Source organism: Convolutriloba macropyga, chromosome 4 (genome assembly GCF_964194025.1).
Source record: "Convolutriloba macropyga chromosome 4, txConMacr16.3, whole genome shotgun sequence".
NCBI classification, from domain to species: Eukaryota; Metazoa; Xenacoelomorpha; order Acoela; family Convolutidae; genus Convolutriloba; species Convolutriloba macropyga.
Window position 1 is genome coordinate 48,778,308 of NC_134471.1, and position 26,629 is coordinate 48,804,936.

The window sequence follows — 26,629 nt, forward strand, 5'->3', positions numbered from 1 at the left end:
GTAAGCAAAAAATCACTTTGATGAGACTGAGGTCAGTCATGTGTGACCAAAACATTATCACGCAAATGGACCAAAAAACTCGCTCTAATAAGAATAGCGAGGTCTTGTACAAAATTCAGTCGAAATTGCGTAAACGAATGAACTAGCAGAATTGAAGTAAGCCAACCTATCACAATTGCCCTTAACGCCATTTATTTCTGCATCTTGATTAGCTTCGGTGAACATTACTTAAACAAATGTAACCATTACAAACCATTACAAACTGTTCTACAGCAATTAGTTTTTAAAAATGGGTGTGGGTATTAATTCTACAGATGCAAGTCATGCCCCTGCTTGTGGGAGCTTTCGGTGTCGCATGTTTGTTTGTTCTTCAGAAAGTGAGAATTATAGTCTCAAACTGAAAAGAGAAAGAGAAAATTTTTTGACAAATATTATATAGCATTAATTTTCATTGACGACAGAGACGAATTGAAGAGATTTTTTAGAGACGAATTGAAGAGATTTTTATCTTGAAAAAAACCTCCTGAGACTTTTGTGGTAAAGAAAGTTCAGCTAATCATTAGTATCCTGAAATTTGAACATCATCACGCTCAAAAGCCTGACTTGAATAAATATAAAGGTGTAAATTTATTGGTTGAATATCAAAATTTGAAGTAGGTATAAATGGATTCAGAAAAGAGTTAGCGGATCTGTTATTTCCTTTTTTTCCGAAAATCATTAGAAACAATCTGAAAATAGTGAGATCCTCTGATAAAGTGCCCATAGAGTATAATTTAGTCTCATCAGCCAACACAAGTTCAAAAATGTTCAAGTGTTCAGAGGCTTTGATAAACCAAATTATTTAAGAGAAAAAAGGGAAACAGTTTTGGATTTGATACACAAATTGTCTTCGTTGCTCGAAATCAAAATAACTATAAAAAATATTTTAGCTTCTTTAGCATCAATTAAGCTTTTCCGTTTTAATATCAAAATTTTGCGAATTTCTGATTTCTTGGTTTGAATCATAGAAGTCCAGATATGCGAAGATTTTCGGACTGTATAGTTGCTAAGACAGAATCGACAACAGTCTGGAACTGGTAAGGATCGGTGGCATGAGTTCTGTGGAACACAATCTCCCTAGAAGAACCCATATCTGTGCCACGATCACTGCCTAAAATTTAACAACCCATCAGCAAGAACATTTGAGATTTCAATTAATAATTATTAATTGCGTTAATGCTTTTTATGAAAAGAAACGTTTGAATTCCTATGACAGATAAAGAAGTTACCATGCCAATAGGTGTGCAGGGTAAGTGTACAAACTAATAAATGAACAGGTGTCTTAGTTGGGAAACATTATTATCTGAATTTAAAGTCTCTCCATAATAGGCAATTGGAATTCCTTAATTCATATTTACTTATTACCTTTTATAGCCTTATACTCCTTATAGAGATCTTATAAGCCTTCTTACCTTTAAGCAAGCATTTAAGGGTCAACTAAACGTGTTCTCCAGCCACAAAAGCTTCGATGCGACTAGAGAGATTATTTACACAGCATGAGATTGATAGTAATTATGGTTCATTTATAGGCGTTGTGTCATTGATTGAAAATGATAGCATGCAAACATTTCACAGCGCAAGTTACTTCAGACCGAAATGTACTTGTTATAAAAAAATATTGAAATATTCGAGTCCTCTCTACCTGTGATAAATACAGACCTCCTGTGTTAAATTGAGAGGATGTTCTGTCCTGGCTTCTGATCTGTTGCTCTATGAAGTCCATGGCTGCGTGGGGGTCTCTATTGTCCGCGGGGTAGTCCGGGTAGCACACTGTCAGAGGAACATGCCTCAATTTCTCCTGATAAGATTAAATTTATAACATAGCCGGCAGATTGCCGGAAAATAGCCGCCGTTGACGCGCTTGATGCACATCGGGATTAAAACAGAAAAAGAAAAAAAATTGACAATTTTTTTCTGTTTTTTTTTCAGTGTCAAAAAGTGTTCTAATTCGGCGTGCAGTTTCAGTTGCATTCTGAAACTATACTTAATATAGCTTCTAAACTGAAAGCTAATAAGCTTAATACCAATGTCAGCTAGAGAACACTAATGAACATTGATAACCTAATTCTCAATAACTTATTGACCAGGCTTTATCGATTTATCCCGTCTCTTTTGATTTTGCTCTTTTCACCTTGACTGTATTCTTTATCTTGCGTAATTCATTGAGTGAATGGATTTAAAATCCATTCGGTTGAAACAGTGAGTGAGGTAAGTCAGAATTCAAACGTGAGAGTCGTGACTTATCTAAAACGAAAAACGTGATCAACATGTAAGGGGAATTAAAAAAAACATAGCAGGACGAGACCTGACGTACAATTCGAAAAATTTTTACTGACTAAACAAAAACGGGACCTAGAACGGACTGAGTGAATTTCGAAAACCATTTCTATTAAAATCAGATAAAAAAAATAATAAAAAAACAGAAAATCAATGTCGAAATGCCGCATGTGAGCAAAAAACCACTAGCGAGAAATGAAAAATTGGTTCAAACAAAAAACTAGGCCTAGAATGAACTATGAATGGATTGGGAAAACCATTTAGAAAAAAATCGATGGAAAAATCGAAAAAAAAACAGTAAACATCAAAGTGAAATTGCCGCATGTGAACAAAAAACAACCCGCGAGAAAGCGAATTTCTGTTGAAACACCTTTTTCCACTTCTAAACTGGAAGCTAATAAGCTTAATACCAATGTCAGCTAGCGAACACTCTAATGAACATTGATAATCTAATTCTCGATAACTTATTGAGCGGGCTTTATCGATTTCTCCCGTCTCTTTTGATTTTGCTCTTTTGACCTTGACTGTATTCTTTATCTTGCATAATTAATTGAGTGAATGGCAAAATGAGGTAAAGCGAAACATTTTTTTGTTCGACGAAGTAAAAAAACATAGCAGGACAAGTCCTGACGTACAATTCAAAGAATTTCCATTGACTAAAAAAAACTAGACCTAAAACGGACTATGAATGGATTGGAAAAACCATTTAGAAAAAAATCCGATCCAAAAAATCGAACACTAAAAATCAAAGTGAAATTGCCGCATGTGATAAACCACTAGCTAGAAAGCCAATTTTTGTTCAAACACCGTTTTCTCACTCTACTTTACATTTAGAGCGAAAAAATTTCACGCCGCAAGACCACTCGCTTTTTCGCTCCATTTCCTGTTTCGGCGTCACCAAACTCACTACTCCAATTTGACTTCAAAAATCATGAAAATCTGTGAACAGATCTTAAAAAAAACATAGCCGGAAGAAATCCGGAAACGACTCGAAGTGAAAATCCATTTAAACTCCATCCAACTACTCATCAAACAAAACGTGCCTTCACTAATTTATGATTATCTTGAAACAAAGTCATGAAATAAAAAAACAAAAACAATAATCAAATCTGTTAAATAATGATAAAAAATCTGATCAATTTTTTTTACAAATTGAGATCTCTGCAAAAATAACTTCATCAAAACAACTAGTACTTACAAAAACCACATATGTGAATTTTGAAAAAATACTTTAGGATAAAATTATGAAAATCCAAAGAATTCAGCCAATAGGGTATCCAGATGCTCGCAAAACAATAGGCAAGTCATAATAGGTAAAGAAACTTAGCTAAAACCAGAAAAAAGAACGAAAAACTGCAAAATTAAAACAAAATCATAACCAAACCTCTTAATCAAAATAAATGAAAAAAACTGCTTTAAAATGCCGCACGTGAACAAAAAAATTCGCTCGCTTAGAGAAAATTTTTTCACACATCAATTTATCGCTCTCTCAAAAACAGCGGTATGAACAAAAACCACTCTCTTTTCGCTCCGCTCTTCACTTTTGTTCAGCGCCAAAATCACTCCAAATTTTTTCACGCGTTTCATTTCCTCGCTTCAAAAATCACTCCAATAAAATTGATTAAAAAAGGACTTCTCCAATACTCCTCTTCGAGTCGTAAAAAAAGACAGCGCCCCAATACAATTCAGATTCTTTGAATTCTAAAAAAAATAGGAGCGCTATAATAGCCGGCTGAGAAGATGAGGGCGGCTATTAAAAATATACCAGTCACTAATAATGAAAAGGATATCAAAAATGGCTGAAAAACTGTCTAAAACGAGGAAATCAAAAATAAAATAGCTCAGGATTGCATATAAAACTCTATTATATTATTGATATGATTACAAATGCTCGCAAACGTACAGTTGATTGTTAATAAGGTATAGAAAAACCACTTTACCCTAAAAGCTCAAAATAAAAACTAAAAAACGGATTTGAAAAAGTCCCGCGTGGTCAAAAAACTTTTTAGCGAAAAATTTTTTACATCTTTTCTCGCTGTCTCACACTCTCAAAAATGCGACGAACAAAAAATCACTTTCTCTTGTCTCTGCTCTTCAATTCATTCTATCAATCCATTTTATCAACTGCTCATGTACCTCCTATCTTGGATTACTGCATAAGTTCAAACGTCAAAAAAGAATGACTGTTGAGACCAAGCAGTTTCACTTTCTCATTCTTCCAAAACTATAAATATCTAGAATTTAAAACTGCAACTTCTAAACTGCAGAAAAATGAAGATAGGGTATAAACGGAACGCCAATCAAAGCAACATAAGTGAATGATGTCGGGCGAAAGTCAAACCTGCAGGGTTGAGACGAGAGGAGATGGAATCATTCAAGGAGAGGTGTGGCGGGGTATATACTGAGGGGGTGGCGTGGAAGTGCGGGTCAAACTCTTAAAAATCGCCCGTCGCACGAAAAATTTATGTCTGTCTCCTAAAGTTTCGGTGAATTGCATACTTAGAGACTATTAAGGCACAATGACTTTAAGAGAGCTGTTCCGCAACTTAACCTCCTCCGGGTTTTACCTGCTTATCCATTCTTGAGGACGAAAAGTTGAAAGCGTCAGGCGAAAAATTGGTTATGCGAAAGATGGCATAACAAAAAGGCCAGCACTAATAAAATTGCTACCAAATTCGGTCGTTTAAGACCAATTAATAACCGACTTATGTCGGCCATTGTTAGCCGCTAGCCTAAGCTTAATGGATTTACTAGTTAACAATGTTATGAGTTATAAGGCTCTTTCGTCTTTAATCGATTGCTGTAATCCAATGATTTTTTACAAAAATTTACCTCTAAACAAATCGCCAAGTTAGATGACAAAACTATGCAATGCAATTATCTTACGATAAATACTTACATACAATATCTTACTTACATACAAAAAATTATACCGTTGAAAATTATATTTGATTTAAAACTTACAATTTCAAGCGATTTAAGTCGAGATAGTATTTTCGTATTAGAATGAAAACCAAGAAATGGCAGCTCCGAAACTTAAAATTCCAATTCTCGGCAAAAAAAAACAGAAAACAACACTGAAAAAGATTGTTAAAAGCAAACATCTTACCGGGCAGCTCATAAAACTCAGATTTCAAAACATAACCGACCAACGTCGCGCGAATTGCTCTCAAACCACCGGCGAGCGGTTGGCTTCGGTAGTAGCCAGCTAGGGCTTAGGTATGCTAGCATTAGGGCGTCAGACGGGTGACCAGTGTGTGTGTGTGTGTGTGGGGCGTTGGGGGGGGGGGGGAGCTCAAGCAATGGGCTGCGATGGCTAGATAACAGGGGGGTTAGATAAGAGGGGAGTTCAAATCGACAGGTGGAGGAGGGTGTACAATGAGAGGGTTGGGGGGGGGGGTAAAGAGGGGGATAATCGCCGGAGGGACTGGAGTGGGTTGACTGAGGGGATGGGGTAAAACTTAAGAACCGCCTTCCACACCATGAAATTGTCTCCTCAAAACAATTTCGGTGAATCGCTTTCTTGGAGTATAGAAAGGATGAGGTCTCTAAGAGAACTTAAAGCCCTCCGAGCGCTACCTGTTTATCCCGTTTTTGAGGACGAAGAGTCAAATTAGTCAGACAAAAAATCGGTCAAGGGAAAAAGCGCATAAAAAAGGCCACAAGACTAATATAATTGCTACAAACTTCGTTTGAGTGCAATAAATAAGGCAACTTTTGCATCATGAAAATTCTTCGGGAGTCGAATGGCAGTTGAAAACCCTTACCTTTTTCAACTGCCATTTTAATCCTTACTTTTGGCGCAAGCTGCAATGATGATGCATGCAGTCCGTTGACCTCATATGTAAATCTAGAAATAAATTTAGAAACAAAAACTGACAACCCCCAAACTCCAACTCCATGATACTAGTTCTAAGTAAGCACATCCGAAAAGAAAGTCTGAACCGTCCTTGCCATAATGAAAAGAAACTAACAATAAAACGATAGAAAAATCGGATCTATTCTGTTTTGCCCCCCAGCTTAGTGGGCTTCTTTCTTTACGCCCCGCAGGGTCAGGTTCTATTTTTTTTACATAGTAACGTGCTATATAACAAAATATAATTTGTAATTGGGGGTGTAAAAAACACTGTGGGCCGAAACAGAACATATCCGAATACTCAGTGAGAAAACGCGTATAAAAACGGCTGTAAAAAATACTTCAAATACTCAAAACTATAAATTAACAGTGGAAAATGAAATTGCAATGTATTTGACATAGACTTAGAATATGTACTTCATTCTCAATAGACAGCAACTAAATCAAACAGTTCAACATTTATTTAACATATACAGAATGCGTAGAAAAACATCTTAAGTTCCAGGCCAACTTAATTAGCGGCCACCGCCGTACACATTGATTTTAAAAATAGACTGAAAAACAGTTATTAGAGATAACACTAACAAGGTATAAAAGCAAAACAATCCAATTAATTCAAATTTCCGAGAAAAAAAATTTCGGTAAAACAACTAGATTCCACAAAACACTATTACTAAGCAGCCAATGCTGTATATTTTTTACAACTCAATCTTATAGCCGGAAAAACAGATAGAAACAGACAGAGAAATAGGTTGATTAAAGTTATAGGCTGCTCTTAAAAATTTTTTGCGTAAACTTTAAACTTTTAAGTGCCAAAATCGTTTTGCAGTGTGAGGTAAGACGCATTATCAAAACTAGCCACGACAGGAGTGGCAATTTATTTCAGAGGGGTTGCATCCGAGAAAACTTCTTGGGTGAAAAAGTTGTTGACAATGGAGAGGATCGAACCCGTGACCTCACGCATAACCGTTAAGGCCCTTTACCACTCGTCAATGCCGCCTTTTTAAATTTAGATCAAGCAAAAAGCAAGAAATCAAGCGTGAAAAGTCACTTAAAAGTCAAGCAAAATAATATTAAACGAAATAATGTTAAACAAATGTAAAACGAAAAATGCCCGTCAGACAAAACAAAAAAAACAAGAGAACCGTTATATTTGTAAGTTTTTGCTCACTGTCGGTTTTGTGAAAATTCAGCTTGAAGAAAAGTAATTTGTAACAACAAAAAACTAAAGAAATCCGTTAACAAGCAACTTCGCCAGAACAATATCGCCAAATTACCACAACATTGGCTGCAGAACCCAAAAACTGAACATCGCTGTCCTTTATCCTAACACAATTTCGTAGAAGAGACTGTGCTAACTGAGAGTAAACAGCTTGAAAAAAGTGCCTCGAGATTGCATCAAGAATACTGCGTTTTTTAAAGATTTACCCCACGTATTACGTGAGACAGAAAATTGTCTCACTTAGGCATAGCCAAAATCGCCGGAAACGTTAAAAGACTGAAACTAAGAAACTGGCTACCCAAATTGAAAAATTGCACCAGCTACGAAATTGACTACTCAAATTGAAAGTCACCAGCCAACTCGAAAACATGGAAGCAAAACATCGATAGTTGAAAAAGATATTGCACCACACAACTTATTTGTCAAACACTGTATGTCAGGATTGGACCAGTTAGTTGAACTAAATACCTTTAGAACAATACAGACAATTTTAGAACAATAAAGACAATAAAATCGACAGCGACAGAAGTTGCAAACAAAAAGCCCGAAAAAGACACTCAAAAATTAACCGTAGCAAAATCTGATTAGCATTTAACGTTAAATAATTTTGTCACAAATTTTAAAAAAAAACTATTTTCAAACATAGCATTGCCGGAAAATAGCCGCGATAGAGGCTTGTGGCCTACCATGAATTGAAACAACTAAAGAAATAAAAATGACAGATCGACCACCAGATTTTTAATAGACCACTAGACTTTTTGGGTTAGATTCGGACTGTCATTTTTATGAGACACATTTGCTCTACAAGGAAAAAGCCATATTGGAGCTTTTTCAAAATTAATATTCGATATTAAAACTCAAGACTCTATTACTCAGGAATTAGGGCACATAAGTTTGGCTCTACTTAGACGCACAATATTGACCTTTAATTAGTAAATGTTCATAAAATTTAAAGTTCCATAAGTGAGTTCAGAAGTCATTATTTTGAGTGAGGTAAGTCACGCAATTGACCTAAAAGCAGAAATGACGTCGCGAACACAAATTTTAACTGCAAAGCACTAGAAGTCACTGAAGTCATTGAAAAAGTCAATTCCAAGAAGTCAGGGTAAGACGAAACAAAAATCTGTAAGACGATAAAAAAAATTAGAAGCGCAATAATAGCCGCCTGGAATTTCTGACGCGGCTATTAATAATAATGATTATCAGTATCCGAAAACTGTACATAAACTAAAAACTTACAGTAAACAGTACAGAAAAAATACAGCAACTTTCATTTAGCCTAAAAATGATTCAATTTTACACCTATTTCAAACTTCAATTGAAAGCAATTAAACAAAAACCTGCTGCGTGACGTATTAGACGCTTAACAGCTAAAAACCGTATTTATGCGCACTATTTTTTCAACAAAACTTTTTAAAATCAGTCATTCACTCAACGCGTTGCATAAACAAAATTGCCCTCTCTCGGCGCAAATTTATTTTACATTTGCAAAAAAAGCTACTCCTCTTCCGAAGGGAAAATACTCCTCGTCCTTTCCAAGTAATAAACATACCCGGCAGATTGCCGGAAAATAGCCGCCGTTGATTCCAATAAGCATGATTGGGATTGAAAGAATAGAAGATATTGAAAAAAAAAATTTTGTACAAAAACATTTCTAAAGTCCAATTTATTTTGATGGCATTTCGTAGTTGAACATAACGTACTTCTGTTTCTTAGAGAGAAGCTACAGGGGCTACTATCAATGCCAATAAGCATTAGAGATGGTAACTAAGACTTATAGGAACGACGTTCAAATAGCGGGCATCTAAAATTGGGCTTTATGGGTTTATCCCGTTTCTACTTCCGACTTAAATTTTTTTATACTGACTCTGTTCATATTGAATTGCTTTGCTGAGCAACTGAAGTTCAAAATCACGTTTAGCAGAATGAGAGAAGAGAGAAACTAGCCTAGGAAAGTCAAAAAGATCACACAAAATGTTGAAAAAGCGGCAAAATGAGGTAAAGCGAAACATTTTTATTCGACGAATTAAAAAAAAAAAACATAGCAGGACAAGTCCTGAAATACAATCCAAGGAATTGAATGAGAAACAGGCCTAATGTACCTGACGAGCAGATCAATTGAACAATCCCAGCCAAAAAGACGAAATCTCGAAAGTTGAGAAACTAAAAGAATCAAACTAAACAAAAAAAACAATAATTCCTAAAACTCTTGAAGCTTTAAACCTGAATGCCATTTATGACACAAATGCAATATAGTCATTAACATACGCAAAAGACAAGAAAAAGATTTATTTGATACTAAAGGTAGATAATCAAAAAAATGACGAATGCTTGAAAAAGAAATGTGAAAAATGCTTCAAATGAAAAGGAAAAATTCAAAGATATTTTTCAAAAATGTGTCTGGAAAATGTTCAAATTCAATTTTTCTCTGTGAAGTTCTGTCCTGTAACTCATCTGCAACATTTAAAAAGTTTCGTAGGCCAATAAAGATAGTTAAACTCAGAAAAGGACAAAAAAATCAAAAATTTTGAAAACAATCAAAAAATTTAAATTGCAAGCTAAAAAATTACTTATATTTGCAATCTAAAAATACAGAAAAATATTTTGTTGCCACTAGAAACTCTGCAATAACATACTAGCAAACTCAATAGCAGCAAACCCCTGGCCACTGAGGAAAAAGACTAAAATTTCAGGAAGTCAAAGAAAAAATTACGATTTGAAAATCGCTAAAATTAGTAATATTAAAATCTTGAAACACGTTCCCCATTACAACTAGAATCTATGCAGTAACCTATTATCAAAACCTAAAAGAAATGTTTTGGCTGTTCAGGTTAGAGAAACCTAAAAATTGACAACAATTTTCAAAAATTTGAAAAAACTGTCTTATGCCATGGCCAATAAAAATTTTGCAATAAGCTATTAGCAAATCCTAGACGAGATTTCTTGCCCCCTGGAGCTGGAAAACTTGAATAATGGCAATTAATGTCAGAAAATTGGAAAAAACTGCAAGTTTTATAAAAAAAATGGTAAAACTAGTGAAGTTGAAAACCATTCCATTACAACTAGAAACTATAAAATAACCTATTACTGTGACACCAAGAGCTGAAACAAAAATATTCAAAAAACTTGAAATTTTAAAAATTAGAATGAATTACCGTGTTTATGTTTGGTGTAGCAACACATATAGCTCTTAAAATGGCCATAAAAAGTAATTACGTCTTGCAAAAGACCTTTACCAACTTTTACAAACCTCAATTTCAGACTGGTTCAACAAAAAATCCAAAAAAAGACGAAAAAATTGCAACATTTTGGGCTCAAAAACTTCTGAAAATGACCTGTTAACCTTGAATTACGGCCTTCCCAGTAGCTTCACCACTCTAAGCACTTGAAGAACTACTAAACGCGGCTAAGGGCCTCTAATGAAACTTGATGCCCGCTGAGCTTTACCTGTTAATACCGTTTTGAAAGCTCAAAGTCATGAAAAAAGGTGTGAAAACATCTTTCAAAAATAAAAAAACATAGCAGGACAAGTCCTGAAATACAATCCAAAGAATTGAATAAAAAACGTAGAAGTAATCTTACTGACCAGCAGATCATTTAACAATCCCAGCCAAAAAGATAATCTGAAAATTGAGAAACTAAAATAATCGAACAAACTAAACAAAAAAGTTTTTTTTTCTGAAACTTTTGAAGCCTTTTACCATGAGGGCCCAATATGATACAATTCCTTATACTCATTAAGATACTCACATGAAAAAGATTTATTGTCCACGTACATAAACTCGAGAAATATGACAAATGCTTCAAAAATGATAAGTGCAAAATTTAAAGAAGGTTTCTAAATTTTGCGGAAATAAGAAAGGCAAAATACGTTTTTGGTCTGTGGAGTTCTGCCGTGTAAACTATCTGCAAGACTTGTGGGCAAGTAAGGCTTGTTAAACTCAGAAAATGACAGAAAAATTTCAAAAAATCCAAAACAATTTCAAATCTTAGCAAAATTTTGCTAAAAATTCATGATATAATATCTTCAGAACCATTTCAATGTCTCCAGAGGCTATCCAGTATCTCTTTTCCAAAATTTAAATAGTTTCATTGGATCATAAAAACCAATAAATTTGAAACACGTTTCAATTGAATAAGTAAAATTTTATCAAAAAATAGCTGAAACTCGTGTTATTGAAACATTGATAACCCATCCATTTCCTCTAGCGGCTATGCAGTAACTTATTATCAAATCCTAGAGGAGGTTCCTGTACCCTTGGTGCCTGAAAAACTCTTGAAAAAATTGCAAGTTTTTTTAAAAAAAACTGCTGAAATTCAAGATATTAAAAACTTGAAAACTATATCCTTGTATCTAAAAACTATGTTGTAACTTATTATCCAACCCTAGAGCAGGTTGCTTGGACCTTGAGATTGGAGAAACCTAAAAAATGAGAAATTTCCAAAAAAAACTTGAAATTGCAGGTTTTATCAGTAAAACGCTTAATTTGTAATATTAGAAAGTTGAAGGCCATTCCTTAAATTGTAATATTAGAAAGTTGAAGGCCATTCCATGGCCAATAAAAATCACTCCGTAACCTATTATCAAACCCGATAGGAGGTTTTCTTGCCCCTGAAGCTGGAAAAACTTAGATAATTACAATAAATGTTAAAAAAATGTGAAAAGATTGCAAGTTTTTCTGAAAATTGCTTAAATTCGTGATGTTAAAATGTTGAAAAGCATTCCATTACCACTAGAAACTACACAATAAACGATTAACAAACCCTGGCGGACATTCCCAGACACTGAGGGCTAAAAAAACTCATAAAATTACAAACGTTTTAAAAAAATAGAAATAAATTGTAAAAATAAGTATAAATTTGCGTGTTTGTTTCGAGTTCCAAAAGATATAGCTCTTAAAACAGTCATTAAAAAACAGTTTTTTCTTGCAAAAATCCTTTATGAACTTTTACAAAAAACAATTTTAGACGGGTATAACAAATAAGTCGAAACGCGAAAAATTGCAACACTTTGGGCTCAAAAACTCCTAAAAATGAACTTTTAACCTTGAAATACGGCCTTCCCAGTATATTCGCCGCTCTAAACACTTGACGGACTACTAAACGCTAGTAAGGGCCTCTAATGAAACTTGATGCCCGCTGAGCTTTACCTGTTTAGAAAGCTCAGAGTCATGAAAAAAAGGTGTGAAAACATCTTACAAAAATAAAAAAAAAAGACAGAGCACCAATACAATCCAATTCTTGGATTGTAAAACAAAAATAGAAGCGCTATAATAGCCGGCTGAGAAGATGAGGGCGGCTATTAAAAACAAAGAAAAGGCCAAAACTAGCTTGCTGAGCTATCTCTTTAGCAGCAATAAACCTGACAAAAACTCAATATATACCACTAATTATATTGATAAACATTTATACAATTATGTACTTGATTTACCTAGCTCTGATCAATTAAAACGGTGGTTATCTTTTACCAGGAAATCCTAATTAGCGGAGAGTTCTAACCTCAAAGATGTCAGTTTTGTTGAGGAAGACGATGATGTTTTTGTTCCTCATGTCCTCTCTGTTAATGACAGTGTTGAACATCTTCATGTTCTCCAGCAGTCTGTTGAGCCATTTATTGGGCAATAGTTCTAGCACAGGCAGGTTGTAATCACTCAACGAGAAAATGTACAGGATCGAGGTCATCTCCACGCCTGAAAGACACAAATATGGTTAACTAAACGGTTTTTAGCTTCATAGTGTATTTGCCATTGTTTACTAGCCGTTATTCACTGTTTCGTAACTTCCGCAATCGTCTGTTAGTTATCTAATCATCTCGGATTCTTTTTCATGACGCCAGACTAGAAATCCGGTTACAATAGAAAACTTCTCAACATTTACAAGGTGGCGCTTTGAATTGAGTGTATATTAGACTAGTTCTTTCAAAAGAATTAATAATGGCCTGAACGAAGGTCGGGGTACCGCAGAGTGAAGCCATTAATAACGGGTGTCAAAAACAGTTGTCCAATCTGCTTAATTTACAAGCGTACATGATCTTTGTACCATTTCTACAGCAAAGTACACTGGAGGGGGTTTCTCGAGGAAGAAAAATCAAAAGCGTCAGACGAAAAATCGATAAACAAAAAAAAATTTACATAAGAACAGCAGGACTAATATAATACTACTAACTTCGTTTGAGAGCAAATAAACAGCCAAATTCTAAATTCTGGAGCAAAATGTCCTTTTTAAAGCGCAAATCAAACTTTCTGAAATTCATTTGTTTGATTTTATTTGTGTAGAAGCATAATTAATTATTAGAATTTTATTTGCTCTCTTGTCCAGAAAAGTTGAACGCATTCTTACAAAAATGCAGATAGGAGGTAGCAGTATCAGTGAACAATTTTGCGGAAACGGAGTTGGTAAAAAACAGGAACCCTGCAATATCTGACTGAACAGCTGACATGGTTAAAATGTTATTTATGAATTTTCACATTCACAAGAATCATATACGCAAATGTCTGCTAAATACAAAACTGCTAAATTTTTCTATTAAAATGTTCAGCTGAAGAGAAACATAACCGACTAACGTCAGACGAATTGCTCTCCCCCGATTGATTAGTTAGAACTCTAATCCATTGCAGCCTGCTTCCTTCGGAGGCGGTGGACTAAAAACTTCACTAAAGGACTTGAACTGACTCATTAGAGGTTATATACCACTATTCACAATTAAAGTGAAATTCAATTCCACAGCTTGAAATTGAGATTACGCAAAACGCAAAAAGTCAAGGTATTAGAAGTCACTCGGAAATTCAAATCGGTCAAGCAAAAATTTTGCATTAAAAAAGACACACACGTTTACAATAATTGCTTCCAACTTCGTTCCAGAACAATTAACGAAACATAATTGGCAGGTTCTTGGAAAATAGCCGCAATAGCTTCGTAGATTTGCAATCACAAAAAAATTTTCATTTTCATTGAATGCCGAGATGTTAAAAATATGTTTAATTATTGTGGCTTGCATTAGTTGCTCTTAAACAAGCTACAATTAGCGTGAAACACACTCACTTGACCTTATCTCTTTGAATTAAAGCAATAAAAGTCAATATGAGTGAGGTAGTAAAGTGTGACCAAATACCCAATCACGCGAATGAACAACTCGCTACACCAAGAGTGAAAAAAGACGTCACCCATGCAAGTCAATGAACATAAAAAATCCATAGGATGGTCAAATGCTGATAAGCTCCCAACTGCGATACCAGTCTGCGAATAACTTGCGATAACAGTCTTAAAACGACAGGACTACGCAAAAGACACACTGTGAAAGCAAAAAGCTGAACATTCATAGACACTTAAAGTGAATTTTTCAAAAGAATACTTAAGTTAAGGACTCAAAAACACTAAATGTTTTGTTTCGGAGTCACTAGATTTAAGACAAAAGAAGATAAACTTCTCTCTTGTTGGAGATATCATAGACGAAGCGAGTCCAACCAATTGCAAAAGCAAAATGAATCAACAAAAAGATAAATTCTCGGAAAGTAATAGTCAGTCGAATAATTTAACCAGAATTTGAGCCAATTCTAAGTGCTGCATTATATTCAACAATTTTTTTAATGCTGACTAATACAATTGATATTGTAGCGTAGTTTAAACAAAATTTAGTCTTGGTTTTGATCAACGTCCAAAAAAATTAAATCAATCCTTCAAGGTCCGATGATAACAATTGCTAAACACAACTTTACTGCGCAAATCCAATTTTCTGGATTAAACACGTAGAGGTTAAACTGAATTCTTCCATTTGGATAATTTGTAGCTCCCTGCTGATGGATGAGGACAAAAACGAAATCACTTGAAAACCAAAAAATGAAAAGTAATCTTAAAACAAAGACAAAATCATTAATTGTTTAACTGATAAAAGCCTAGAAGAAAACCAATAGATCTTAGGAAAATGCTATAATGATTGATACCTGCTAAAATGCTGAGTATATGGACAAATATTAAAAAGATAGAAATAAGATCACCATTTCCTGATTTTTGAACGTTTCGAAACATTAAAATTTTGCAAAAGAAAGTCAAAAATTATTGAATTTTCACTGAATTTCAAAGACAACGCCGAAAAATAATTCTTTTGTTAATAAAACGAAATAAAATTCCTGTTGACGCACAAAAAGACAGACTTTCGCTAAGACGAAAAAACAAAAAAAAACACGAAAAATCGGATCATTAGTACAATCTTATAAGACAAAAACCTCAGGTTATCAAGAGGTATTGAACACATGAATTAGCAAAGAAGAGTTGCCATACGCGCTTATTTTTGGAAAGTCCGCTCAAAAGTCCAAAAATATAGAAAATGACGATAAAGCCAAAAACTAATTAAAACAGAAATTATGTGCCCATTTTGAACATGAAAGGTATTATTAGGCTTTAAAAAACACTGTGGTATCGAATTCCAGAGGGCTTCACGTTAAAAAAGCATCGTGTAGAAATTATTCCCACAAAAAAAATTAAAAACAAAAAATTGTGCCAACTGGACAAAAAATAGCTAAAAACGGTTATCTATACGCACCATTCTGTCAAAACACCTTTCAAAGTCGAAAAGTCATTCAGTTAACGCGGGTCGTGGTTAAAAAATTTCTCACACTCAAAAAAAAGCTCAAATGGCAATTTTACTCGCTTTCGCTTTTAGGTCAGAACGCCGTCTGAACGAATAGTACTTCTGGTTTTAAAAAAATCGCAAGAAAACCAATGCACCATCTTCGAGTCGTAAAAACCGAAGGGAAATCGATACCTCTCTACGAGTAGTAAAAACCAAGAGAAGGCCAATTATAGTCCCAGCTTTGCGGCTATAAATAATTTTTACCAACTAAAATTTATGCCATTAAACCAACGTTTTTCGCTTCACTAAGCTATTCTGAATAGTACGATTGAGTCCTCTAATGTCCATAATTTTTACTATCAAATGCAGATAACGTGGATAGCTAATGCCTCAGTTGAGCTGTTACAGATTAGCCACGAACCTTGCATGACTCTGAACCAGAACTTGCTCTCTGCCCTTTGGCCTCCGACGTCTGTGATTTGGAAGATGACACTGTCGTGTGCCAGCTTGGCGTCTATCAGCACATCCACAATGCCAGTGGTCTGCTTACGGCTCTTAAGGACATCCTCGTCTGTAGGCTTATACTCCCTCTGAATACAAAGCTAATTATATATTATTGTTCCTCTTAAGTTATTTATGTTACTTTCTAGGCAGTACCAAATGCGTTTCGATTTTGATATTTAAGGTTCTCTCATTTTTTTTCTTTTTGAAAGTGAATTATAAATATTTACGTCAATTCTTAAAATTTAAGGGTTTTTAGCGCTCCCGTAGAAAACAGACTGAGCTGAAGTGTATTTGCTCGCATATATCTTCATGATTTTTAGGCACTTCGAGAATTACTCCAGAACGTAATGCCTCGGTCTTTACCAGTTTATCCCGTTTCTCAGAACAAAAAATTTTTTGGTCAGATAAAAATATCGAACAGACGAAAAATCGGTTGCAGGACTAAAATAATTGCTACAAACTCTGTTCGAGAGCAATTAATTGCTCGATTTAAACCATCCTTTTTATTACAAACGCAGGTTACACCATTTTCTGGTTGTCCCATCAATAGGGAAAACAAGGAGAGGAGCTATTTAATATTGACGCACCTGTTTGACATCGTCAATCCGACTCATAAAATACTCGGCTGAGTCGAGGAGGTAGAACTCTGCCTTTCTATCAAGAGTTTCTCTCACTGAAGGTTGTCTCCAGATATCCTTAATTTCCTCTGCTATTCCAGGGTACAGTTGGAAGGCGTGGTCCTCGTGATAGGACTTAGGGGGAACTCGTTCATTGCAATTCTCAGGAGAGGCGAATTCTGCCACGTCTTTGAAGCGACTCTCTGGAACAAGAAACTTCATTACGTTTCACGTTTACAGCGTCGACAGCCGCAATAATGACCGTAAGCATTACTCATGCAAACGATTACAATTTTTAGGAAGCCATTTATAGCAATTGCAATTGGACTCTTATTATTACCCCCGTCATGTTTCACATTAATGCCGTAATATTTAGCTCATGATAACAGCGAAAGATGTATTTCTTTCTGCCCTTTCCGCGTTTATGTTGGTCGTTATCTCCAATTAGTCTATTGATATCTAGAATAGTCTGTCATGTTTAAAGACCAAGAAGAATCCAAAAATCGACACCGCTAAGACTTAAAATGTTGAACAAAGAAAACTGCGGACACCTACTCAAAAGGATTAACATAATATCAAACACAGTTCCTTAATAATGCCTAATGGACAGCAAAGTTATTCACCGCACTAAATTGGAGGCTAAGAAAATGAGTTGTAAACGTGGCCGTTAGCATGTGAATATTGTCTACCTTTCTCCAAATCATCCGGTTGGAATCCTAGATTGTCTCTGGCGTCCAGGAGTTGCCATGTAGCCATGATGAGATTCAACTTGGCCACTTTTGAACACACTCTCCTCTGTTCCTCAAAGGCAGTCGCATTGTACTTCCGCTCCATCTGAACATATCAATTCAAAGTCACATTTGAACCGAATCGTAAACAAATATTCATAATTCTCATCTATCAAAACAGTTAAAAAAAGATTTCCAATTCATAAAACTTGAAATGAGTTTAAAAACTGAAAAGAACATCAACTCATTCCACGTCTTCAAACAACTTGCTTCATATTGCTTAATGAAAATGTAACAATTTGTTCCATATAATACCTCCAAAAGTTCTTTTCATGGATCATGCTTCTACACTATTTTTGGATAACTAAAAAATTTCCACGCTCTTTAATAATTGTGCAGTTATTTGCAATAAGATAATTTTCTATGGCCGTCCACTTTCTGTAGATTAATAGAAATCTGAAAGTCACAACGGGGAAAACAGACCTTTACGTACTTTTCCATCGACAGATCGAAATCAATTTTTATCATAACGGTCATAACATTTTATCCTTTATCGCAAACTTCAGCAGTTCAGCTAGGCCCAGAAAAAAGCTCCCGAATTGATAGAACATACCCGGCAGATTGCCGGAAAATAGCCGCCGTTGATTCCAATAAGCATGATTGGGATTGAACGAATAGAATATATTGAAAAAAAAAAGATTTTTGTACAAAAATATTTTTTAAGTCCGATTTATTTTGATGGCATTTCGTAGTTGAACATACTTCTGTTCCTTAGAGAGAGGCTACAGGGGCTACTATCAACACCAATAAGCAATAGAGGTGATAACTAAGACTTATAGGAACGACGTTCAAATAGCGGGCATCTAAAATTGGGCTTTATGGGTTTATCCCGTTTCTATTTCTGACTTCAATTTTTTATACCGACTCTGTTCATTTTGAATTGCTTTGCTTGGCAACTGATGTTCAAATTCACTTTTAGCAGAATGAGAGAAGAGAGAAACTAGCCTAGAGAAGTCAAAAAGATTTCACGCAAAATGTCGAAAAAGCGGCAAAATGGTAAAGCGAAAAAAAGTTTGACGAAGTAAAAAACATAGCAGGACAAGTCCTGACGTACAATTCAAAGAATTTTCATTGACTAAACAGAAAAACTAGACCTAGAATGGACTATGAGTGGATTGAGAAAACCATTTTAAAAAAAACAGATCAAAAAATAAGAAAAAAAAAACAAAAAATCAATGTCAAAATGCCGCATGTGAACAAAAAAAACACTAGCGAGAAATGAAAATTTAATTCAAACAAAAAACTAGGCCTAGAATGAGCTGTGAATGGATTGGGAAAACCATTTAGAAAAAAATCCGATCCAAAAAATCGAAAAAACAGTAAAAATCAGAGTGAAATTGCCGCATGTGAACAAAAAACCACTACCGAGAAACCGAATTTTTGTTCAAACACCGTTTTCTCACTCTACTTTAAAATTAGAGCAAAAAAAATTCACGCCGCAAAACCACTCGCTTTTTCGCTCCATTTCCTGTTTCGGCGTGACCAAAATCACTACTCCAATTTGACTTCAAAAATCATGAAAATGTGTGAACAGATCTTAAAAAAAAAACATAGCAGGACACGTCCTGACGTACAATTCAAAGAATTTTCATTGACTAAACAGAAAACTAGACCTAGAAAGGACTATGAATGGATTGGAAAAACCATTTAGAAAAAAAATCCGATCTAAAAAATCGAAAAAACAGTAAAAATCAAAGTGAAATTGCCGCATGTGAACAAAAAACCACTAGCGAGAAAGCGAATTTTTGTTCAAACACCATTTTCTCACTCTACTTTAAATTTGGAGCGAAAAAATTTCACGCCGCAAAACCACTCGCTTTTTCGCTCCACTTCCTGTTTCGGCGTGACCAAAATCACTACTCCAATTTGACTTCAAAAATCATGAAAATGTGTGAACAGATCTTAAAAAAAAAAAAAGACAGCGCCCCAATACAATTCAAATTCTTTGAATTGTAAAAAAAAAATACGAGCGCAATAATAGCCGGCAGAGAAGATGAGGGCGGCTATTAAAAATCAAACAAACAAATAACGTCGGGCGAATTGCTCGCGAATGGCGAGTGGTTGGCTTCGTATAAGAAAAGTGGTCAGACGAAAAATTGATCAGACAAAAATTTGATAGATATAAAAAATAGCAATAGAAAAGGACAGGACTAAAATAGTTGTTACAAATTTCAATTGCGAGCAATTAAAAACGCTAAGAAAGTTTGTCAAATGCTAAGGATTTTATGTGTTCATCTCAATTCTTCTGGCTAACTCTCATGGAGCTGAACTTATCGGAAACAACGGTTCATTTCTCTATTCCAGAGACATTGTCAGAGCTTCAGAGATTAGCGAATGATAAACTTACTAAACGTGTTAGAACGCTTATTATTGACGGGCTGATAAAATAAAGACCAAGGATATTTGAAAATAACCTATATAATCATAATTGGCTAAAACTTCAAAAACAACTCATTTTAAAACTCATTATTGGTATACCTCACGAAACTTTCCATCGTTTTCTCAATGAAGTGATCATGGTTTGAGATATATATTGTTAGAAGACAGAACGTTTGGCATCACGTTAATTTTTTTTCTATCCTGCAACTAGTAGCTTATTAATTGATCTCTATAATGACACGAATAGTTCATAACGGCAAGCTCTGAAAAACAAACGTAAGAAAACTATATAATATAACCCACTAAGCTCGGACAAACAGCTCTCAAACAACGGGCGAGGTGTTGATTTGATTGTTGAAACTGACTTAATAAGACTAGCCTAACTAGATGTCGCGGTGGTGGGGTATGAGACAACTCTGGGGGCATTCCGTACTACAAAAAGTACCCCCATGCACCTTGAATTTCTAACCTCCCAGTAAATTCCAATCACTGCGCAACTTAAGACACTAAATGCAACTACTGTCTCGCTTTATGTCCTTTTGAAATTTTTTTGCAATTTTCTCCTCCCAAATGCAGACAAGTCTGTTTTCATGTAGAGTTTCAATTAATCAGAGAGCCCATTTTTGTTCAAATGAAAGCCCCATCTAGATCACACATCTGCGAATTTGGCTCGCAGGCTTTGCATATACCTCGGAGTTACGGAGGTTTTAAATTTTGTGAACGTTATCCTAACTTCCGTTGTTTTGTTCACTTTTTTCGTAATTTATAAAATTCTTCAAAAATAACGAAAAAAATGTTAACGATAGTCTTATTTTGGTTTTACGTTTAGAGATAACAGAGAATTGCTGAATTGTTTGAACAGACTATTTTCGGTAAAATTTTGGCTGAAGTTAACATTCTTTTGTTTCATTTTTTAATTGAAAATGTCACCAAGTATGCTTCTTTAGCCCAGTTTGTTCAAATTGACAGGTAATGCAGACATAAAAACAGCAAACGTATTCTTTTTTACTAAAATGAGGGCTATTTCTACCTCCGGTTCCCGAAACTAATTTGGGTTTAAAAATGTAGCGGCCTCTCGCTGTTGTTTTTTAGCGGCCTCTCGCTGTCTGTTTTTATGTAGAGTTTCAATTAATCAGAGAACCGATTTTCGTTCAAAAGGAGTCCAATAAAAAAACTGTTTTCTGAGTATAGCTCATCGTTTTTACGGCTCCGACAGTTTTTGTAAATTTTTTCATGAATTCTCAAATTTTGCCAGCATTTTTTGTTCTTTTTTCAGTCCTATGACTGAGTCCAATCAACCAAAAGTCTAATTAGCTGTCTATGGAGCTTCTAGTGAAACCATCGAATGCTTTGAGTTGATACGTAATGGTTTCTTAATAATTATTCGAACTTCACAATTTTTTATATAGTTTCTTCTCAAATTAGCTATTTCTCTTGCATTTGGAAAAATTGTTTGTTTAAAGGGACGAGCAGCAGTAGCAACACTAGTTTTGGTCCAACTTTTAATTTAACACTCCAAAAAATTTTGCGGATTGTATTGGCGCGCTCTTCCTTTATACAATAATTTTTTGCCTATTGTTCTTTTTCAAAGAATTACAGGCCAGGAATGATTTCATGCCAAGACTGAATTATTTACAAATTAAATTTACAATGAAGTCTAGTTTCCGTGAAAGGTTTCTGGCGTAAATCTTTTGTTTGCGTAAAATTGTCGGTGAAACTTAAAGTTCTGCCGGTATTCGTTATTTTGCGGCCTTTCGAGTTAGTATCACTAGTGAAAAGTCTAAATAGTTTCCTGAGCATTTACCAGTTAATCTATTTGTTTCTTAGTTGAGAGCTTATGGTTGTACTTATGATTGGACTTTTCAAAAAATATATATTTTAAAAATTTGAATGGCTTTTGAGCTTAGTCTCATTCAAGAGAAAAATCACATCCTCTTAAATCACATAAATTGTAATGTAGTCTTTTCCGCTAAATTTTATAATAATTGCGTTTTGTCGCTGATACGAGTTTTTTCATAAATTCTTTTTGGTTTTGGAAAATTTCCCATTTTTGAGGTTCTTTCCTGTCAAGTACATTATCACATTAACGAGAAGTCGAAACGGCGGAATGAAATTCTGTGCAATAAGCGGTTTCAAGGCTTCCTAAGGAGCTATAGTTGACCCTATTTAACAACTTCAGTTGATAGCTAATGGTTTTCATAACTTTCGAGATAAATTGTTTTCAAAAATTATAACCGTATTTTTTAACTTCGCTCTTTTTGTTTTTGTCTACTTGATAAGTATTCTCAATGATGATAGGTCCTATATCTTTTCTATTAAAATGCAAGTTAATTTAGTTTAAGCTTTATCTGATGCTATTTGGAATTCAAATTCAAAAAAAATAGACAGTCAATGAATTTCGGTCGTAATTAATGCTTATTCGTTTCAATTGATTTTGTTATTTTTTGTCTTTTGTTCTCGTAAATGGCAGGTATCCTCAGCCCTCTAATGAGGTATCATTTAATTTGTTTTTAGTTGTCTACCTCTTCCCCGAGGTTGTATAACCGAGGGGTTAAATATTACAAGTTTAAAATATATTCAAAATTAGTACGTTACAAATCAAAATTAGTGGTTCCGTTTTTTAAAGGTAAAAAACTTTTGAAGCCACTAACGTTCCTTTCCAACGGTACAACTTTGAATTGTTGGAGCCGATACTGTTTTATTATGCGTTTAAACTGTGAGCGTGATTTGATAATCCGGACTTCATGCGGAAGTTTATTCCAGTTTTGGATGCTTCTTTTTTGTATTGATCGACTGTTCGACCTTAAGACAATTAGCTGTTCAGTTCTGTTGTTGTTTCTTACTAAGACATTAACACTTAAAAAAATTCTCAGTGCCGCCTGATTTCAGTATTGAAATATCATTCCCAAGTTTTGAAACACTCATCTGTCTTATTAAAAGTTCTGCAGGCAAAATGTCTAGATCTCTAACTTTTTTTCTCATAGCAACCCTTGATTCCCCAATTCATTTGGCGATTAATTTGCTGCATTGCAGAGAAATTCAAGTTCTGAAAAAATAGAGCACTGAAAGTTAAATGAGAAAGGACAAGGGATTTGATTAGCATCAATCGTGCTTTCAGAGGTAACTGATAACGTATAAGGTATATGGATTTAATTGCTGCGGCCATATTTGATAGGACTTTGGTGAGTTGTACATGAAAGTGCATCATTAAACCCAAGTTTCTGCAGTGACTTTGTTGCTTAATTCCCTGTCCCCGAAAAACTATCGGATCAAAATTTTCATTTTATTTCGAGACGCAAAGAAGTTCAGTTCTACCGGTATTGATGGTTAATTTGTTTTGCTTTAGATAGTTATCTGTTTTCTCCAGTATTTCAGAAACACATTTTTCCAGTTCGGTGACATTGTTTCTGCTAAAAAGGAAACTTGTGTCATCAGAAAATTCACTTATCGAAGTTTCCATTTACCTTTTCCCGAAAATCATTAAAGTAGAGAAGAAAAACTAGTGGCCATAAAACCTTTAGCTGTTGAACACCATGATTTGGTTCCAACCCTTCAGAGTAAACATTTATCTTAACACACTGCTGTCTGTTTTTAAGAAAGGAAGCAAATAAATCAACTGCACTTAATGAAAAACAGAACGATTCAATCTTTTTGAGAAACATTTCGTGCGATATTGCATTAAATGCTTTAGCTAGATCAATAAAAACAGCAACCAAAATTTTTACGTTTTCATAGTTTTGTTGTAAAGCTTCGATCAAGTGTAAAACAGCACCTGTAGAAGACTTTTTTTGAAATCCAAAATGTGTACCGTTCAAATTTTTTTCTTTTCCTATAAATTCGTTAACCTGATTGAGAAGTATACGCTCAAAGAGTTTTCCAAACATTGGAGTAAATCAGATAGGCCTGTATTTTTCAAAATTTTTTACATCCCATTTTTTGTAGACCAGGCTAATGAAATTTTCAAATTTTCTGGGGAAATATTTTGACTAATGCATGTGTTAAAACAAACTGCAAATGGGTTCCGATTGCAAACTTTGCTACCTTGAGAAGTATACGCTCAAAGAGTTTTCCAAACATTGGAGTAAATCAGATAGGCCTAAATTTCTCAAAATTTTTTACATCCCCTTTTTTGTAGACCAGGCTAAAGAAAGTTTCAAATTTTCTGGGGAAAAATTTTGACTAATGCATGTGTTAAAACAAACTTCAAATGGGTTCCGATTGCAACCTTTGCTGGCTTGACTGCCCAAGCATTAAAAATGCCTAGACCCGGAGACTTATTGTTGTCGAGTGAATCAATGTCATCATAGAGTTCCTTTAGTGTGACTGTTCTGAAGCAAAACTTTTCCTAAATTCTATGCGAGAAATATTTGGAGCGCTCACATTTTGTCCATTGTATAAGCCTAATTTTTGAAAACTTCTATTGAGACAATTTGCAATATCAAATTCATTTTCTACTTCTCTTTCACCATCGACTATAATGAGACACTCCCTTTCTTTGCGAACTTTTTTTCTTGATGAAGCTCCATTGTTCTTTACTTGGTAATTCATTGGAAAACTATTAGCAAAACTCGTTTTGAGTAGTTTAAAAAGGCCTATTAACCAAATTTCTCTGATATTTGAAACTAGTATGCGCTTGCTCCGATGGGTTCTTTTTCCAGATATTAAGAAAGCTATCAATTAGCGCTCAATCGAAAAGAGGATTTGAACATTAAAAATGACGGAAAAGTTAGTCATGCGTAAAACCCGATAATTTCTTTTTTCTTTAATGATAAGTACAACATTTAGCTTTTTTTTTAAAATACCCTGGTTGAGAGACTACTACTACTACTGTTTTTCCGTGATTTCTTCCCTCAGCTCTTTTGGTAGCCAAGGTTTTTTCAGCAATTTTCCTTTCTGGTTGAAAACTTTTTATAAGTGGGACGTGGAACTCTATAGTACTGCAAATGTTATGAAAACATTGTACATGCCATTTCCATCTTCACATTGATGTAAGTTACTCCAGTCCTGACTTGAAACATCAAGACTAAAAATATTTGGTTAAAACGTCTCAAACGTTTCTTTTAATCTTGCATGATCATGGAAGCTATTTATTGGTCATCCTCAACAAACTAGCTCCATATTTTAATATCCGGCGTTTGAATACATAAGTCAATGTTCTAAAAGAAAAGTTAAATTTCAGGCAATGAATAAACTTGCTTCAATTAAAAAAAAACAAGACGGTACAATACGACGAGTACGATAATTTCTTTAAACTCCATTCGAGAGCAAATAAACAACTCAAAAAATCTGGTCGTATCGGAGCTCCACAGTTTATCAGCTAATTTCTGAAGACATATTATGAAATTTTATAAAAAGGTCAATTAAAAGAAAGCGCCTCCCCTAAAAGGGTTGTTGGTTAACTCGGGAACTAACATCCGACAAATTTATTTCTGACAATGGGTACCAGTATTTGTTCTTTCTTCATCAATAGAGGTGAGTTTCGAGCTTTGTATATAAGTTTTATATTAAGGAACTAAATGACGCCAATCGAATAAAAAGGCATAGCTTATCGGAAATGAGCAGTGAAACTACAATTGAAACCCAATTAATAGTTTAACCTTGCTTGCCCCTTTTGTCGAAGAAAGCTATCAATTAGCGCTCAATCGAGAAGAGGATTTGAACATTAAAAATGACGGAAAAGTTAGTCATGCGTAAAACCCGATAATTCAAATTCGTTACACAACTACTTGACACTTTTTGTTTAATGGTAATTATAACATTTAGATGTTTTTAAAAATACCCTGGTTGAGATGAAAATTGAATGTCGCTTCACGTTTTAACTGTAAATTCAACAGTAAAATCAACTCAATAATACGATAATATACTGCAGAAAATTGAGGATAAAATTATTAGCCTTTTGCCAGATTTTTTTCAAAAGACAAATTGAGTAAAAGTTGTTCAGAACCCACCTGTTTGAGCACTGTCGACTTTCCACATTCTGCAGTTCCAAGTAATAAAATGTATATTGTTTTCTGTAATTGCTTCTTCCGCTCGGCCAATCCAGCCGAAATAGCATCCTGTTCTCTGCAAAAACACGGGAATAAGTCACGCAAACCGCACGGCATTCTTTACCCGACCGCTAATGCTTCCGTAAAAATATGCAAGTCTTGGGCAATACTCACAATTCTCGGTCTTGTAAGATTACTATATTCGGTTTAAGGTTTAAACTCAATATACCAAAATCGATGCATGCGACAATTCTGATCTCAACATAGCATTGTACAAGTCTGCATAGGATTGAAACAATGCATTCACGTACAACAAATTCTCTAATATGTTATAGATTTGAGATGACCAGCAATTCGTGGCAAAATCAAATATCTTAATGTAGACATAGCA

General features: G+C 34.7%; 1 protein-coding gene across 1 annotated transcript; it reads right to left on the minus strand.

The window, feature by feature from the left end:
- Positions 1-608: 608 nt before the first annotated feature.
- LOC142337716 (guanine nucleotide-binding protein G(i) subunit alpha-3-like) lies at positions 609-26,599 on the minus strand. Its single transcript, XM_075387175.1, has 7 exons — positions 26,200-26,599; positions 17,774-17,918; positions 17,055-17,287; positions 16,385-16,553; positions 12,894-13,084; positions 1,699-1,837; positions 609-1,150 (listed from the first exon to the last, which is right to left on the minus strand). Exons 1-7 carry the CDS (start codon positions 26,353-26,355, stop codon positions 1,002-1,004), a joined length of 1,182 nt encoding a protein of 393 aa, XP_075243290.1. The 5' UTR covers positions 26,356-26,599; the 3' UTR covers positions 609-1,001.
- Between the last annotated feature and the right edge of the window lie 30 nt (positions 26,600-26,629).